The sequence below is a fragment of the Physella acuta genome, unplaced genomic scaffold (genome assembly GCF_028476545.2).
Source record: "Physella acuta isolate Inbredline_101_S28 unplaced genomic scaffold, ASM2847654v3 ptg000456l, whole genome shotgun sequence".
Lineage (NCBI taxonomy): Eukaryota > Metazoa > Mollusca > Gastropoda > Physidae > Physella > Physella acuta.
The window spans coordinates 314496-333560 of NW_026731975.1; the positions used below are offsets into that span (position 1 = coordinate 314496).

General features: G+C 34.0%; 2 protein-coding genes across 3 annotated transcripts in view; both read left to right on the forward strand.

Moving 5' to 3' along the window:
- Positions 1-19065, forward strand: part of LOC131943458 (nuclear cap-binding protein subunit 2) — a 204318-nt gene that overhangs the window by 14565 nt on the left and 170688 nt on the right. The window lies entirely within an intron of this gene.
- Positions 1398-17676, forward strand: LOC131943434 (major facilitator superfamily domain-containing protein 1). Its single transcript, XM_059303562.1, has 10 exons — positions 1398-1633; positions 11913-12030; positions 12696-12904; positions 13417-13484; positions 14092-14200; positions 15102-15198; positions 15361-15459; positions 16109-16220; positions 16801-17014; positions 17575-17676. The coding sequence occupies exons 1-10, from the start codon at positions 1532-1534 to the stop codon at positions 17674-17676; spliced, it is 1230 nt and encodes a 409-aa protein (XP_059159545.1). The 5' UTR covers positions 1398-1531.

Consider the following 19065-nt stretch of genomic DNA (forward strand, 5'->3'; position numbering starts at 1 on the left):
TTTGAAGTCCAACCTTTGTAAATACCCGTTAATTAATGAAGTTGCCAATTAAGTCCAGCTTTTGTAAATAAACGTTAATTAATGAAGTTGCCTTTTATGTCCAGCTTTTGTAAATACTCGTTCAGTGCCGGCGCCAGGTTATTTAGCGCCATAGGCAAAACTTATTAAAACAACCCCTTTCACACAAATTAAAAAACTAAAAGTGACTTATTAATTTTTTATCAATTGCATACACGTTAAAAGTCGACATCAAAATCCAATTTTACTTGCCTCCTTCGTCTGAAAATAATAGAACATTTTAAGTGCTCCCCTCCCCCTCTCCTCCAAGGAGATAACAGTCTGGAAAAAACTTCACTAAAAAAAATATTCATGTAGTGTTGGGCTCTCTGCAGTCCTCCCAAGGTGAGTTCCAAAACGGAACTTACCTGTTTTAAGCTTGGCAGTCTTTAGTTATAATTGTAAAATGTCTATCATTGTTTGATTATGTAACGATTTTTTTTTGTTTTTGAAAAATAAAAAGTTATAAATGTTATAGATTCCAGCCTAAAATTTTTATATATGAATCCTTTAGGAGAGGGTGAAAAATATGAAAAACAATTAATTAGATGTTTAATTTACGACTAAGACTATGTCTACTAACATTAAGTATTGCAATCTACATCGGCTACTGATGTATTTGTTTTTCAACTTGATAATGCTAAAAAAAATACCAAACTGTTTAGTTTAGAACTAAATAAGCTCTATATAATTTTTACAATAGCACTTAAAACTTATAACTTAAAGTTTTATTTATATGTAAGCGGTCAACCTAAGGTGCAGGAATTTGAAAATAATTAAGAAGCGAATTATCTCTCATTTGAAAATCCAAATACCAAAATTTTATTCAAGGGAAATAACTTTCACAAGAATAGCTAAATTAACCAAGTGTAACTAAGTCATGCTTGAAAAACACAATAAAACGCTCTAAATTTCATTACGTAATAATTATAACAAATCTTTTATATTATCTATGTAATCTGAGAAAACAATATATTTAACTTATTGAATACTTAACTGTAGCTTTTGTTTGAAAGTCTAAAAACGGTAGCTTTATTATAACATACTTCTATTCAATTTTGATGACATACGTTCTATATATGTTACATGAGTAAAAGTAAAAATTATTGGAAATTTTGAATCTCTCAAATCAAAAGAAAATATTTAAAGATGTCTTATTAACAAACGTCAGCTTCTTCACATGCCAGGAAAGTTTGAAGTCTATATAAGCAAGGTGTACGTCTTCTTCAGGCACACTACGAAGGATATGGCAGGTTTGAATTTCGGTACCCTGCAGTTTTAATCCGTTCCAGGCTTGATGAGTAGAAAGAAGAAGTAGATTTGCGAAAGGCAAAGAAACTGCTTTTAGATGAGCAGAAAGAATTGTTTCTGAAGTCATTTCCTCAACCAATCAAATTTCCTTTATCACCAGGTGGTGTTGCTTATCAAAGAACATATCCTGCTCCTGACTGGCTACTAGATTTTTGGTCTTCGCATGAAAAGGCTCAATATCCATAATATTTTGCATTGCGTGACGTTAGAAAAAAAAGAGTTTATGGAAAGATGGGAAAAACAATACGGAAAGTCAGCCTCTGAAGTAAGCCACTAGAAGATATAGTTTGACGCTTTGACAATAGTTTTTCAATCGCAATGTATTTGGTCAATCTATCTGCTTGGACTGTGTTTTTGTAGAGAGAAAACCAGCAAATAAAAGAAGTTATATTAAAAAAAAAACTAAATAAAGAGACACCTTTCTCAAAAAATTCAAAGACGGGTAACATTGCTAGAATTATAGATTAAATATAAAAAAAATATAATTTGAGAAAAAACAATTTTTCATTTAGTTATAAATTACATCCTATTTAGTATTATATATTAATACTTTAAGAGTGGTAGTATAGATTCCTACAAAACTAAAGATTTTTTTTAAACTAGAAACGCCCGCCTTCGTTTGTAATGTGTTCCGTATTGAATTGAAATCATCTAACTTAAGATAAACTCGACTACTCGATATACTCTACTACATTCACTACACATATCAAACTTCGATACCTAAACATAACTAGACTCGATGCTCCAGAACTAAGACACAACTCGTTTAACTTCATTTAGCTCTACAAACGGTACTCCCAATCAACAACGATTTCACTGGACCTACTACTACACTTTAACAGTCAATATAATTCGATACCTTAATACCACAAGAATCAATACTCCCGAACTCCAGAACTACGATACTTCATCGCCTGCTTTCTCATTTCTCAACTACCAATCAGATTCCTCTAGACCTTCAACTACAAAACAGCCGAATAAAAATTATGACACTTTAACACTTCGATACTTTATACCTACGAAACCATATCAGCAAAAGTCTTTTGCCGTTACTCCCAAATCTAAACGATTCATCAAAACTTACCAAACAAGTACAATACTTTGAACACCCGTCATTACACAGCTCTATACGCCAGGTTAGATTTCTAATTCAAAGTCAGAGAAAACGAGACTTACAAGCCCTATTAAAATTAGATAACTGAAATATTCGTAATTTAAATTACGAACTTATTTAATCGTTTTCTACATCAATTATGTGACACCAAATTAAAAAGGCAATGTGACTGGTAAAAAAGCGCCCCGACCTTTCCAAATTAGGGAGGTGGGATTGCATTTTTGCCATCGCGAATAAATATAGGCCTATATAGACCTAGTTTTTGGGTAGGGGTGCAAATTCGATAGTTCATCCTAGGTGCCAAAATAGATCGCTACTTCTTTATAAAAGTTATTAATTATTAGGTACTTTTTTTATAATAGCGATTAAACCTTTTGCGCCCCCTAGGGATTGCGCTCTAGGCGACCGCCTAGTTCGCCTTATAGATAGCGCCGGCCCTGTACCCGTTAATTAATGAAGTTGCTTTGAAGTTCAACCTTTGTAAATATCCGTTAATTAATGAAGGATGTTATTAACAGAGGCTTCCATTTTGAGGTCACCACATTTTGACACCCACTCTCTACTTTACGGATGGCAATAATTAAAATAAACCGGGAGTGATCTCCCCTAAACTTTCTCGGATATCTATCTATATATATAATTCTCTTCTGGGAGCCGTTAGAAAACAAGCTGCAAGCGCGCCTTTGCATTCCCCTCTCTTCCTCTCTATCACTATCACTACCAACCCCAACCCACCCCCACATGATCTGGTGAGCTGTGGTTCACTCTAAATGCTTAGAAATCGTAGAGCCGGGTTTGTTGACAGCTATTATGGGCAGATAATTTAGTTTGAAACGATTTTAAACTTACAGGAGGTAACTAAGAGGAGGCTGCTATTCACGGGGGGGGGGGGGGGGGTCGGCTCGTTCTTATGTAAAACAACAGGGGATTGGAACTCCATTTTAAATACTAAAAGTTTTTAAAATAGAATAAAATCTCGTAGAAAAAAGAATTGCACACCAGGTGAACGCCAAATGAAATGTGAATAATAGTGCGCAATATTATTAGTACTTTATAAATTTACATGCGTTTTTTGAGAAATCGGAAATAGCGTAAATTAATACTTCCGTTCAACGGAAATTACTCAAAATTTGATAGAAAGTAGAGAATTAGATCTTTTACTTACATGTGAAATTTCATTTATCTACCTAAAATAGTACTCAAGTTATAGGCTTTTGAAAAATTCAAAAAAGAAAAAGGACCACTTCCGGTTATCCGAAATCACTCAAAAGTTGATACGGATCTACGATTTTGATAAAATACTTATATATGAAGTTTCATCAACCTAGCTGTAACGGTACTCAAGTTATCGTGTTTACACACAGACAAACACACACACACACAGACAGACACACAGACATACGGACAAGATTGCAAAATTATGTTTTTCCGTATCGGTGAGGTGTAAAACGTCGAGATTTGTAAAAATTTGGATTTTTTTTTTGCACGATTACAAGACTTCCTCTATAGGCTACTTTGTATATACGAGAAAGTAAAAAACGGTACAAAATATTTAGAAACTGCACGACCAACTGTGATATAAAGTTGAGGTTGATATTTATCATGGAATTCAAGTTAAAAAATATTAACAGTGAGATATAATATATGTTTTTATTAGTGTGATATTTGATGTACAATAACTGCTAAGGTATGATTTAAAGGGTTCCAGGTCATCATTAATGTGTCGGCCGGGACATCTAGTCTTGGGCTCATTATTCAGGTACTATGTTAGAGAATATGATGTCGGGGTGAGGGCAATGTCAAAATCTTTCTTATTATTAATTCAGCATAGTGCTGACCACACCACCCCTTTATTTGCCGATGCCAAGAAACATATAAACTCTACTTCGTCTACACTTATGGATCGTTCGGTCTCAAAGGAGAACTTTACATATATATATATATATATATATATATATATATATATATATATATATATATATATATATATATATATATATATATATATATATATATATATATATATATATATATATACAGTTCGAATATTTTAGTGCACACGCAGCTGTCCTCACCATACACTAACAAGTGACGAACTCGAATCTAAATAGTCGTAATAGTAGGCAGTAATTGTAGGTCATGCATATAAAACACCCGTGTGTGTGAGCGGGAATAGTTAGGTGTAACAAAGTCGTGTAGTTGTCGCGATTAGCTGTGTTGGATGCACGTGTTGAAGAGGATGAGTATTGTCAATCAACGGCGTAGGTTGTTGTTTATTAGGCTTGTGAAGTGATTTCAAAGTAATGTAATAAAATCTTCATGTGGTTGTTCATCAAGAGTTTCGTATTTGGCTATCCGTACACGAACTTCGCGATAAATAAAAACATGCCTTATAGAAATTGGGCTGGCTGTGGGGATTTTCCCCAACCAGTGTTATGTGTATTAAATTATTTTTATATGTTATGTTTTTTGGAAGCTTTTATAAACATTTAAAAGTATTTTGTGCGTTTACAAACACTCATGTTCTCAAATTAAAATGAATTTGATAACTAATTAAGATTAAAATAAACATTTGCAGAGATTGTTACGTGAAAAAAATAAGGATTACACTACATATTTTCTTAAGATGGAACAAAAGAAACTATCTATTTTCATCATAATATTTGTCGGGGGGGGGGGGGGGGGGGGGGGTAAGATATTATATATTAAAAAAACACACAGAAGTCCGTGTATAATTAAAACCTAGCTCGATACTTCAACCCCTAGGGCCCCAATCAATTCCTGTACAGCCAGTTGCGAAGGCCTACATCTATATGATAAATGATGTTGTCTACATTTTGTTTCCTAGTGATACTAGGTTGGGTAAAGGGAAACATGTAGTCTCATTATGTTATCGTGGAGTGGTCAGTGTGTTCTAATCAAATTATAGTTAAATGAAAGAGACAGAAACATGTTTTAGTTTTTATTTCCGGAATTGACTTTAAGTATCTAGGCGATTTTAATTTATATATATATGTTACGGTCAAAGCCCGAAGTCGGCCAATGCGCGGATTGGCCGGCCAATCCGCGCATTGGCCAATATCGTCTCCCATTGGTCGGCCAAAGTCCGAAACTTTGCTTGATTTCGGCCTTTGGCCGGCCAATCCGCGGACTGGCCATGGTGGACCGGCCAAAGTCTGAAATAGCTCTTGATTTCGGCCTTTAGCCGGCCAGTCCGCGGACTGGCCATGGTGGACCGGCCAAAGTCTTAATTAGAAGATCTTGGGCAGATTTTGGCTTTTTTTATGCCGTAAGGATCATGAAATTAAGTCTTTATTGATTATTTATTAAAGTAAATGACAGAAACATTCAAATTTTTTATTGTATAATAGTCTCAATCAATCAATATTATCATTTGTTACAACAATTTGAACTTTTATTGCATTTAGAATTACATAGTAGCTTGTTACTTTTACACTTGCAGCGATTTGTTGTGCACTTGGTTGTGCAATTGCAGCGAGTGTAACCTTGGCCCCCAGTCAATGATTGTGAAGATGCGATGGTTCGTAGTGATTTTTCCTCAGTGCCAACTGAGCAGTTTTTCGTGAAGAATTGAAAACTCACTTCTACCATATAGTTGTTTTAGAACACCATGTTCCGTTCCTAATTTGTAGAAGCCGCCCTCGACTCTCATGACAACTGCAATCACGCTTCGGGGATCACCGCGACCTCTTGTCAACATCTTGAACACGGATGCGTACATTGTCACCCACTTCACCATCTTTAAATTTTGTATTTGATGTTTTAAGCATCTTAGCACCTTGAGTTTGCAAGCCAGCATGAGCTGCTGACCTGTGTTCCATGATGTCTTGTTTGTTGTGACACAATCTGCAGGTAATGTTCCCTCCGTACCCTTCGTCTGCTTCATTGGGTACTCCACAAATAGCATGGACATCTTTGCCACAGGATCCACAAGAATGAGCTGTACAAACAAGAGCTAAACAATACGTTACTCACAATGAAACCGCACCCAGAATAAGGAAAACGCGATCACAACTTAGTCTAGATAGAACATTGGCCAGGACATCCCGGCCAATGCGCGCATTGGCCGGCCAATGTACAAAATACGCTGTCAAGTTTAAGCACTTCGGACTTTGGCCAGTACGTCCCGGCCAGTGCGCGCATTGGCCGGCCAATGTACGAAATACGATCTTAGTTTTAAGTTCTTCGGGCTTTGGCCAAGAGAGCCGGCCAATCCGCGCATTGGCCGGCCAATCCGGGGTTTGGCCGCACTTCGGGCTTTGACCGTAACATATATATATATATGTTACGGTCAAAGCCCGAAGTGCGGCCAAACCCCGGATTGGCCGGCCAATCCGCGCATTGGCCAGCTCTCTTGGCCAAAGCCCGAAGAACTTAGCACTAAGATCGTATTTCGTACATTGGCCGGCCAATGCGCGCACTGGCCGAGACGTACTGGCCAAAGTCCTAAGCGCTTAAACTTGACAGCGTATTTTGTACATTGGCCGGCCAATGCGTGCACTGGCCGGGATGTCCTGGCCAATGTTCTATCTAGACTAAGTTGTGATCGCATTTTCATTATTCTGGGTGCGTTTTCATTGAGAGTAACGTATTGTTTAGCTCTTGTTTGTATAGCATTCAATATGCAAGGCGACATGGATCAAAAGGGCCGTCAGACCATGAGACAGACATAGCAGATGGCTGTCAAAAGAAAAAAATGTAAATCCATGTTCGTTTCCATATATGGGCTCTCGATAAAATGGTTACTGAGGAAGAACTTGAGAACATTGAACAAGAAATGGAGGTTGCCATAAATGCAACGACATCCTCAGCTAACACATCTACTGCCGTGTCGGAACGCCCAGACCAGTTGCGTGACAATAATGTGGCCAACAGATTCTATATAGTTTGTGAAAAACATTGTAGTGCAGCTCATTCTTTTGGATCCTGTGGCAACGATGTCCATGCTATTTGTGGAATACCCAATGAAGCAGACGAAGGGTACGGAGGGAACATTACCTGCAGATTGTGTCACAACAAACAAGACATCATGGAACACAGATTAGCAGCTCATACTGGCTTGCAAACTCAAGGTGCTAAGATGCTTAAAACATCAAATACAAAATTTAAAGGTGGCGAAGTGGGTGACAATGTACGCATCCGTTTTCCAGATGTTGACAGAGGTCATGGTGATCCCCGAAGCGTGATTGCAGTTGTCATGAGCGTCGAGGGTGGTTTCTACTGATCAGGAACGGCACATGGTGTTCTAAAACAACTGTATGCTAGAAGTGAGTTTTCAATTCTTCACGAAAAACTGCTCTTATTATCGTCAGACTTAATTTCGTGATCCTTACGGCATAAAAATAAACCAAAATCTGCTCATGATCTTCTAATTCGGACTTTGGCCGGTCGTCCCTAGCCAGATGATCTTCTAATTAAGACTTTGGCCGGTCTACCATGGCCAGTCTGCGGATTGGCCGGCCAAAGGCCGAAATCAAGCAAAGTTTCGGACTTTGACCGACCTATGGGAGGCGATATTGGCCAATGCGCGGATTGGCCGGCCAATCCTAGCATTGGCCGACTTCGGGCTTTGACCGTAACATATATATATATATATATATATATATATATATATATATATATATATATATATATATATATATATATATATATATATATATATATATATATACATATCTTGGTACCCTTTGGTCTAGGGCAGGGGGTCTTTTCAGTCCGAGGGCCGCATTAACTATCAAATTTTAGTTCGGGGGCCAGTTTCTTCCAGGCATGTATTTGATTTTTCTGGGCAAAGTTCCTCAGCCATCACCAACAAACAATTTTTCATTGGACAAAAAGATCTCCGCGGGCCGCGAAGATGACTTCGCGGGCCGCATCCGGCCCGCGGGACGTATTTTGGAGACCCCTGGTCTAGGGTAAACTGCCTTTAATTATTACACAATCAAAGGGTTTAAAAAAACTTCTTATGGCCGCTTATAAATTAAATAGCTCAATACTTAAAACCTATTGGTCACCAGATATCAATGTGTATCTGAAAATAAATTAGATTGTTGGTTAGTGTGTATAAACGTTAATTAATGAATACCATAATTATGAAATTTAAATACTCCACTAAAGCAATACCAGTTCGGGAGAAAAGTGTCAAGCATTTAAGTGCGATAGGCCATGTCAAATTATGACACTTTAGTTAGTACCAAAATAGCTATAGAAGTGGATCAAATTTAGTTAAAGCTATTTGGATGACATAAGTTGAAGTGAAAGCAGCTCTCATTGAAGATGTGTAAAAAATAATTGACAATAAGACAGTGACGGCTTTTAAAGCACTACAATAAACAAAAATTATACAAATAAATAAATAAATAAATCGACGGCTTTTTAAGCTGATTTCGTGAAATTTTGTGAACCCAGTTGTGAAATCTCTAGTAGCAATGACCTTAAGTGTTAGTTTTTGAACCAGTCACGCGTGACAAATGCTAAAATTATCGTCTGCACAATAGGCATGAAGCCATTTTCTTAGTCATGTGTTAGTACCATATTTTTAAAAATGCGAGTTTAATATTTTTTCCTTACAAAATAATAAAGAATAAATATTTGCTAAAAAGCTAATCGTTAATTGAGTAAAATTAATATACCCTCCCGCCCGCGCTGTTCCTGTGTATTATATTAAGTAAAGGGTGTGGCGTTACCACTTATGTATGTGACTTGTACAAAGTCATAATAGCATACAAAAAGATGGTGGGGAATTACGTTCAGAACAATGTTGGGTTGGGTGTAACATAAGGGTGGTAGACGAGGCTCAAAACACGTAAACCTGAGGGTGACTGCTTTATGAGCGTCATTTTCCTGGGGGGGGGGGGGTGACTGCTTTATGGGCGTCGTTTTCCTGGGGGGGGGGTGACTGCTTTATGGGCGTCGGTTTTTTATATTAATGGTTGAGTTAAAAAAAACCCAGTCAAGTTTGCATCGAGGGTGAAAGTGTAAGTGGCACGACCCAAAAGTATATCATCATTTTTAATTATCCAAATCCTTCCTATTCAGTATTAGACGTATTGGCAAATACTGGTATTGTTAAAGTTAAGTACATTTTAGCACGTCAAACTTTTACGTTCGTTCACATTTGCTACAATCTTTCCGCTAGAAAATTGAAAGAACGTGTTAAGAAATTTAAAGCCTATTTATAATTAAGGGAGATAACCTAGAAAGAGAGTTAATTCCCTTTTATTTATACACAACTTGTAATGTTAACGTAATTTAAAATACTTGAAATCAAATTGAAATGAGAAGATAACCAAAACAGACCAAAGAACACACGTTTGTCAAGTCAGTAAAACAAAAGCATCCTTACATTAGCGTGTTTCAGCATGGGAGATATAGACGACACCGACAAAAATGCCGAGACAAAGCTTGACAAATCTAATTTTACCTGTCAGGTAAGTAAAAAAAAATTGATGTTATTTTATGAGTACAATTTTCACTCATCCGCGCGTGAACGGTCAGACAAAAATAAAGCGAGTTATGGAAATCTATGCAAATCATAAAATGTAGAAGCTTTTTGTACTGATGAATAAACAAAATTATTTCATAACGTTTCCATTGTATTTGCCACTAATGAGCAAATCCCAATGTCCACAAAATTACCTTGATTTTAACACTCCCAGCCTTTAATAGCGTCGTTAATCTCCCCATCCACACCATAATACAACATATTTTTGACATAAATAAATTATATTTTCCTTATTTATCGTTGTGGTATAAATATGTTATACTCAATTGCTTATAGATGAAACCAATGTTTTAAAAATAATGTCTTAAGAACTCAAATCGAAATCTGCGGCGGTTAAGCTAATGAACATGACATGGTAGAAAATACGAACGTACACTGAATGATTTTTAAGTAATACTTCATTCTTTTTCCAAGAAATGTCGAATGGGATAAAAGGTAGAACATGATTGGTTTTTCTAAATAAATGTCAAATTTTGTTCTACTTTTAAAAAATAGCAATTTTAATTTAGCTAGCAAAAATTTAGCAAAACAAATAAAGAAAACAATACGTATGTGAATCGCAATGACCTTTCACCTTACATAACCTACGCCATGACCTTCACGCACATCGTCACAACGTTATGTTCGCGATGTCCTTTCTGCAGTGGCGTAGGCAGGGGGGGGGTTAGGGGGGTTATAACCCCCACTCCCATAGACCCCTCGGTATATATATAAAGTATGAGGGGGGTGCAAATCGAAAGTTTGAAGGGGGGGGGGTGCAAATAAAAAGTCTGAATGGGGGGGGGTGCAAATCGAAAGTTTGTCCCCGGGTAAAAATTGGAAACCCCCATTGAGACAATCCTGGCTACGCCACTGCCTTTCTGTGTGCTCACTTTAACCTTAAATAATTAACAGTTCAATCGTTGTTCAATCTCACAGTATCAAAAATAATTAAATAAATACATTTTTTATTTTAAGACTAATAATTTTAATAAATCAACATTTTTGTTTTTAAATATGAACCTTCTTTCATTTTGTAGCAGGTTTGCTACAAAGCGAAATAGCCACAAATAAATATACACAATTAATGTTAAAGACTTAAGTTTTCAATAATCCCTTGGCATGCCGAGGTCACAGAACAAGTGAACTCCACTTCTCTTGTCCATTGCTATTTGCCGTGTGACCGAGATTATACCTTAAACATGCTAAAGGTGTGTTTCTTTTCACAAAATCATAATTTTAATTTGTTTAATTAAACTAATAAAAATCGGAAATTGAGAATTTTTTTTTTGAGAAAAAGATTACAATTCACCTACCTAGTTTTTCCCATCAACATTTTTTTTTTACATTCTAAGGTATTGATGTTACTTAAAGATACGTCATACGTTTTTATATACTAGTTTGCCGAATTCGTGCTGATAGTAATAGTATCCAATTAATTTTATCACGCAACGCTATGACATTGACGTCACAAGACCTACCATAATATAGTGACTACAGTAATTTATAATAAATAGTTGACTGGACATATCCCTATTCAGGTAGCATCCAGCTTTTTATTTTATGAGGAGCAGAGAAAGCATACAAATACACGAATGCAACACATCAAGTTCGTTAAATTACTTACTTATTTCTATAGATCACAACTAGTAATTCATCAAAATACCATCTCATTTAAGTGGATTTCTACATATGAGTTCCCCTAGGCTACATCTTAAGTACGTTTATTTATTTTAAAAAGTGGTCCTCCTTTGCACATCGACATTGGGCTTTTTGTGATGTTCGTTGACGGTACGTCGTTTCAAATCTTTGCAGACAAGGGCACACACTTGCAAGCCAGTTATGAACAATAATATTTAACACTTAATCTTTAAATCACAGTTTGAATGTTTATGTATTGACGTTTTAAAAATGTATGTGAAATAGGACTTAAAACAAGATGATCAGGAGATTGGAGGAGAAAAGTCATGTGACCCATGCAACCCTCGCCATTGGCTACATCGTTACTGCCTGGTACTGATTCCACTTAGTTTCCTGTTGTTCGGTAAGATGCGGTTTGTCATAATTTGCTGAAACTGTTTGTCATTTCTTTTGATTATTGTTACAGATCTCTAGCCAAAGCAAAGCTAATTTTATCATAATTTGTAAATTACACGAAATTCCCTATACACTCTCACACTATGCGTAACTGCTAGTAGAAATCTTAAATTAAGCAAGTAATAAAAAATAAGGCAGCAAAGCACCCTACTAAAAATAATTTCAGATGAAATAGCAACAAAATTACTAGCTCATTTTTTGTTCGACATTGACTGTATCTTCGATAAGTGGGAAATAAAACATTTTAGTTGAATAAGACACAGAGACTAAGCGAACCAAGCTAGCTTAAGAGAAAACCGTTTTGCAATTTCTTGAGGTATTTTAGAGTATAAAAGTAAAATAACACTAATGTTACAATATTGTAAAGTTTTTTTTATTTAGTTCACAAAGTATTTATGTTGTTTAGTCTGGCCTGTCTATCTTTTTTTTTCTTTAAATTTTAAAACTTAATTTTAACCCACGTCGTCTCCGAAGAAAACGCAAACATCTAGTCTCTTACAAATTTTTGGGACTTACGCTTTTACCAAAGAATGGACGTTTATTTTTTTAAAATTGCATGTAAAAGTTGATTATTTTACATTTTCAAAATATTTATTTCATTATTTCTTACAGGAAGCTATTTCGTCAACGACATCCCAGGAGCCTTGCAGGATGTGATGGTCCGTGACCTTGAACTCTCAGAGACAGAGTTCATGGCCTTCTACTCATTCGAGGCCTGGCCCAACGTTGTGTTGTGTGTCGTGGGCGGCTATTTGATTGACCGCTGGTTGGGCGTCAGACTGGGGGCGATCGTCTTCAGTGTGCTGGTCACTCTTGGACAGGTCAGTTGACACTTCCGAGCAACAAAAGAGTTTATCCAAATTTAATATTCTTCCTATTTCACTCAGTACAATCTCCACTTCGATCATTAAAATGTTTTCAAGAAGGGGGTCATCCATATAAAGCATCACACATCTAGGTTATTTGAGGTGGAGGGGGGGGGGGAAAGGGGGAAATCAGGTTTATATGACTATGTGTGATAAGAGGGATGGACATTAACAATATGTAATGCATCGCTAAAAATCGTGTAAGTTGTTAATTTGTTCTTTTTCGGGTTGTGCAGTAGAAAAAACTTCGTCTTTATTATTTTTGGAGAGGATAGCTATGACGAAGCGTGGCGATAGATAAAATCGGCTTGATAGCGTTAAGTTTTGCACAGACGACTCCTAAATAAACAAAAACACAAGTTTAATAAATCATTTACACAAACAGTTCAATTGCAGTCTAGATTACATTTAAGCATTTTATTTTTTAAGAAACGTTTTATAACGTACTTTTTATCTGCTATTTAAAGGCAATATTCGCGCTTGGCAGCTTTATAAATAACTACGTGCTGATGTGTTGTGGCAGATTTGTCGTTGGGTAGGTCAATCCTTTTCCAATATTTAAGGTTGGTATTATAGTTTACATCTTTTAGTTAAAGGTGAAACAGGATAGAAGTAGAATATCTAATCAAAACTGGTTGTCACCAGAAAAATTGTATGGGGTGCTTGCTGAGATGAAGACAAATCTGCTGGTAGTCTGCGGTGTTGGACTAGTATAATCCTCATATATTCACATATAAAAACAGAAGAAGAATCACTCCACAATCACTCAACACGCGACATCTATCACCAATCACAGCAATATGAAGTTTTTTTTATCTTCAGTTATTTTTCCCACCAAAGGTTCCAGGTGTAGAGCGTCTATTTGGTGTTGGCCACGAATTTACTTAATATTAACTAGGCCAATTTTATGCTTCCCATTACAACTGATAACCGTTTTTTTCTCTGGTTCAAACAAGTCCTGACGCACTGATGTTGATTATTTTAATTACAGAGATTTTCTCGCATTTGTCGCAACTTTTTATTTTTATAATATTTTTATTTCCCCAAATATTTAAAAATTCTTGATTGGAAACTTATCAATCTAAGTTCATTTAAAAAAAAAATTACATCTGCAAGTCTATGTTTTTGTCTCTTTATGTTAGAATCGGAGATGACTCACTTAGTATCGCACAGAGCACATTCGCCACCAAGTGGTTCAAAGAGAAGGAGCTCAACATGGTGTTTGGTCTTCTGCTCAGTTTCTCTAGGCTGGTGAGTCGATGGTAGGGGTCTAAAATGTGAGGTTTGTATACCCCTTCCTGCATAGTGATTGTCTAACTATTTCATGTAAAATACTTTATTATAGAAAGTCAACGCAGAATCGGCACACTGATGTTTATTTTTAAATTTAATCAGAATTAATTCGTCTGATTTCTGGATCCCTTGCTTACAAATAAAACAACAATAAGTCTTTATAATAAACAACTTGAAAATGCAACGAAAAAAAAGAATGGTTCATCCGTTCATTTATTTTTTATATATGGTCCCCAAAATGTTTTAGAAATTTCACAGATAACAAACCCTTTTATTATTATATTTATAGAAAGAGAGTTTGCTTTAGTTCTTTATTTTTTTTTTTAAATTTTATACATTTTTATTAAATAATACATTTTTATTTTTCACATTCCGTTTGTTTCAACAACATTGAAAATATTTGCACTATAACTTGATGAATAGCTTGAGTACCTCTATACGAAAATTGTCTGCTCCTTAATTAGCATACATGGTCAGCTCTAATGTGTGAAAATATACGCTGAGAATATCACATCTCAATTACCTTGCTGATTTAATGATTGATCATTTTGAATTAAATATATTACTTAATTTTCTTTATTGCTAATGATTGATTTATTATCTAATGACATTAAAATGAGATAATCTTGCTTTGTTATAGGAAACGGATTTTCCTTTGAAGGTTGGATAGACTCGATACATTAGAAATTGGTCTAAACTGAGTAAAATGATCCAACATAAACCCGCCAACTTACACCTAGTTACAGGCAGACAAACAAACTTACGGACTGACTGACGGTGTGACCTATATTGTGCAAGTCTGTATAAAAACCACGGAAAACAATATTATTTAAAAAAAATCCTTTATCTAATCATTCAGGCCAGCACAGTAGCAATGAACGTAATGCAGCCTTTGCATAACATGGTGGACCAAGTTGTTCATGGGTACAAGGGGCTAGGCATAACTCTGTTCTTAGGTAAGTAGCAATGCTTACTTCCCTTCAATACAATTCTTTAATTTGCCCAAGTATGCGTTTATTAATACACGAAAAAATAAGTAGTTTTTTTTCTAACATAACTGCCACGACATTAAATATTTTTCATTCATTAATTGTTTTGAAATTTATTTTCTTATCTAGCTGTGGTTGTCTGCACTATGTCAGCCTTATGTGCAGCTATTTTGTCGTTTTTGGACAAAAGAGCGGACAAAATATTGTCCAGATCCAAAGTTGAACCAGGTACGATGTTGACACTTAAACAATAAACATAATGTTGTTTATTTAACGCATCAGCTTCCACAATAATAACCCATCTCAGTTAGAAGTGAAACCATAGCCTCACAGTACTTTTGTATTGTTTTTAACAACAAAATGAACCGAAATTTAAGAAATTTTTATTTTCATTTGTAATTTTAAAAAAAAAATGTCATCGAGAAATGAAAGGAATTAAGAAAGAAGGCTGGGTTTCTTTCAGATACTTTTCTACAGAAAGCAGGGAGGACTTTTAAAAATTCGTTGGGGAGAAGTGGGGGACTTAAGATTACATTGGGGGAAGGGGAGGACACTTGTTAAAGATGTTTTAAACTTTATGATGTTGTTTGATGATATCGGTGAGTGCTGTTGGGACATAAAATCGTCAAAAAAAATTAAATAAAAGCGTGACATTAATTTGTAGTATTCAATTACTTGTGTAACATTATCTTTTATTATACTTTTTAACCTTAGCATGCGAAAATCAAAGGAGAAAACTGAATTTGAAACACAGACATGGAGTTAATTAACCCATAACATTTTAAAATTTTCAATGGGATTGTGCAAGAATGTTAGTTAAGTATGCATGGATTCTCAATATTATAAATAGTAAAAAAAGGTTGATTTTTGTCACCAGATGAAAAGATCAAACTGAAGGACATTCTAAAAATACCAATGACGACCTGGATAATGACTTTTATTTGTGTCACTTTTTATGTTGGGGTCTTGCCTTTTACCAGTCTAGGATTGTAAGTAGGTCAAGTATAAAATTATTTATACTATAAGTATAAAACTATTCTAAATATATTTTTTTATCAAAAGTTTCATTTTTATTATGTTTTTTTCAGGTTTGAATAAAATTAAAACATTTGCTTTAGGGTGGGAAAAAATATCCAAAAGTATTAACTTTAAAGCAAAAAATATTGGGCTAATAAAAAAGTTTTAGTAAAAAATTTCATACTTCCGTAAGTTATTAAAATATAAAACTTTGTAATACTAATAATTAGCAAATTAATAAGTTATTGCAATTGGTAATAGCTATATGCGTTTTTTTTTAAATTTCAATCAATCAAATATTCGTGGTTTTATTTGATATTTTATTTGATTATTTATTTGATATTATTTGATATTAAAATAAACATAACATTAAATAATTGACACTAATATTTATGTAAAAAAAAATATTTATTTGTTGTTGAAAATTTCGTTCAAAAAATGTTTTATTTTATTTTGAAACCAATTTTGAGTTAATCAATGGATACACTGTGGATATCAATGGTTATCCTGAAAAAATAATTTAAACTTATATTGATTTATACTTGAATGCAGGATGTTTTTTACTTTGAAATTTGGACTAACCCCAACAACAGCCAGTACCGTGAACAGTTTGGTGTACATAATTCCAGCAGTTGCCTGCCCTTTTCTGGGTTTCTGTATAGATAAAACTGGCAAAAATATTTTCTGGGTCATCAGTGGCATATTGTTGGCCCTGGTCAGTCACATGATGCTGGCCTTCACCTTCGTTAACCCATACATCCCAATGGTGAGTTTATTCTATTGTTTAGTAATGTAAACAATAATTAAAAAAGAAGAAAATTAAATTAATGATTAATCGAATATGAATCTTGTTCCTGTTAAATTAATGATTAATCGAATATGAATCTTGTTCCTGTTAAATTAATGATTAATCGAATATGAATCTTGTTCCTGTTCCAGCGAGGCTGATCGACGAGCATGACTTTTAGAGAACATTATAAAATTAAAAAAAAAAAGCAACTATTAAAAAAACTATTTTTAACTTGCAGAAATTGATTTTAGTACAATGGTATTACAATTAGATAATTTGAATATCTTTTTGGTTTTATTTTCATTTTTTCCAATTTCTATTAAAATATTTTATAGTTGTTACATTACTGTTTGAAGTGCAATATAGCAGCAGCAATTTTAATGGGTTTTCATCCGAATGTAATATTTATAAAAACACCAATATTCGTTTCCTGAAATAATTTTAAAAGTATTAAATATGTATTATCTTCTGTAATAAAAATATAGAAAATGTTTAAAATAAAAAAAAAACAACCTTTATTATGTTTGTTTTACCAGGTTGTTCTAGGTTTATCATATTCTGTTTTGGCAAGTGCGATTTGGCCTCTTGTAGCTTTTGTGGTACCAAGAAAACAGTTGGGCACTGCTTATGGCATGTGAGATTTCTCTTTTGATCACCAAAATGTGTAGATTTCACGAGCAACTATAGGCTTTTATTAAAGAAAGCGAATTAGGTTTTTTTTCCTTTTTTAAAAATTGCATATAACAACTTTATTATTATAAATATTTTTTAAATTGTTTATTTTTTTGTTAAAATAAGGATGATAATAATTAGTTCTATTCTAGAAATACATACAAAACATTGGTAGGAGTGTTTATATTTTTTTTTTTAAATTCAAAGGAAGTTACGCAATTTTAAAAATTAGATGGTAAAACGTAAAAAAAAATTCCTATTAAATCTAAAAAAAACCCAAAAGTATAAATATTGAGTTAATACAAATACATAATATTAAGCATGTTTTCAAAAAGAAAAAGTTACTTAAAATATTTAAAAAATATTTCTAAAATAATCAAGTTATTTCTTTTTTTATTTTTATTTTAAAACAGATAACAAATTCTACAGAAAAACAAAGAAAGATAATAATTATCACAACTCAGCAAAACATTACAATAAATAAACATTTATAAAAATTGAAGCGTAATTTAATGAAATATGTTTTTTTTCCAGAATGCAAGCATCCCTAAATCTTGGATTAGGTGTTGTTTTTATATTAGCAGGATTGGTATTGGATAGATTTGGATACTTCATTTTAGAAATATTTTTCATGGCTTGGCTTTGTTGTAAGTCAAAATGTTTATGCAATATTATAAAATACTCAAAGATTAAATTAAATTTTATACATAGTTTTTGTATTTTTAGACCTAAGTGTTTTATAAAAGAAAATCACTAGTGTAATTTAAGTTTAAATATCAAGGACTAACTACGAACATGTAACTGTCAACAACTACATGATGAATTTTGAAAGTATTTTATTTGTCCACAGTGTCTTTAATAGCTGCTATTTTATTATATCTTGTAGATTTAAATAAAGGTAATGCATTTTAAACTGTTTTGTTTAGAATACTAACTATTCTCTGTCTATCTCAGAAGCATTTTATATTTCATAGTTTTTAGAAAACAGCACACTTTTAAAATGTTATGTAAAATTAGCCGCCATTTACGTTTTATATTTTTTTTATATCATCATGATAAATGTTTTCTTAAATCAATATTGATCTATTTATAGATAGCCATTTAAATCGCTCTACAAAAGATAGGGCTTGTCAGAAATGAAAACAAAATGAACTAGGAAACAAAACATTTACAGGATGAACAAATTGTAAGCTGATTGACTTTCTTAATGTTTAGATACAATTTAAGAGTATACATTGTTTTAGACTATAAACTTTTTGACAATCGCTTAATCATTTACAAATTCCAAGTTATGCACATGGTTTGAAATCGTTTTCAGAAACTCACCCAAGCCTGATATAGAGGAAACAAGTATC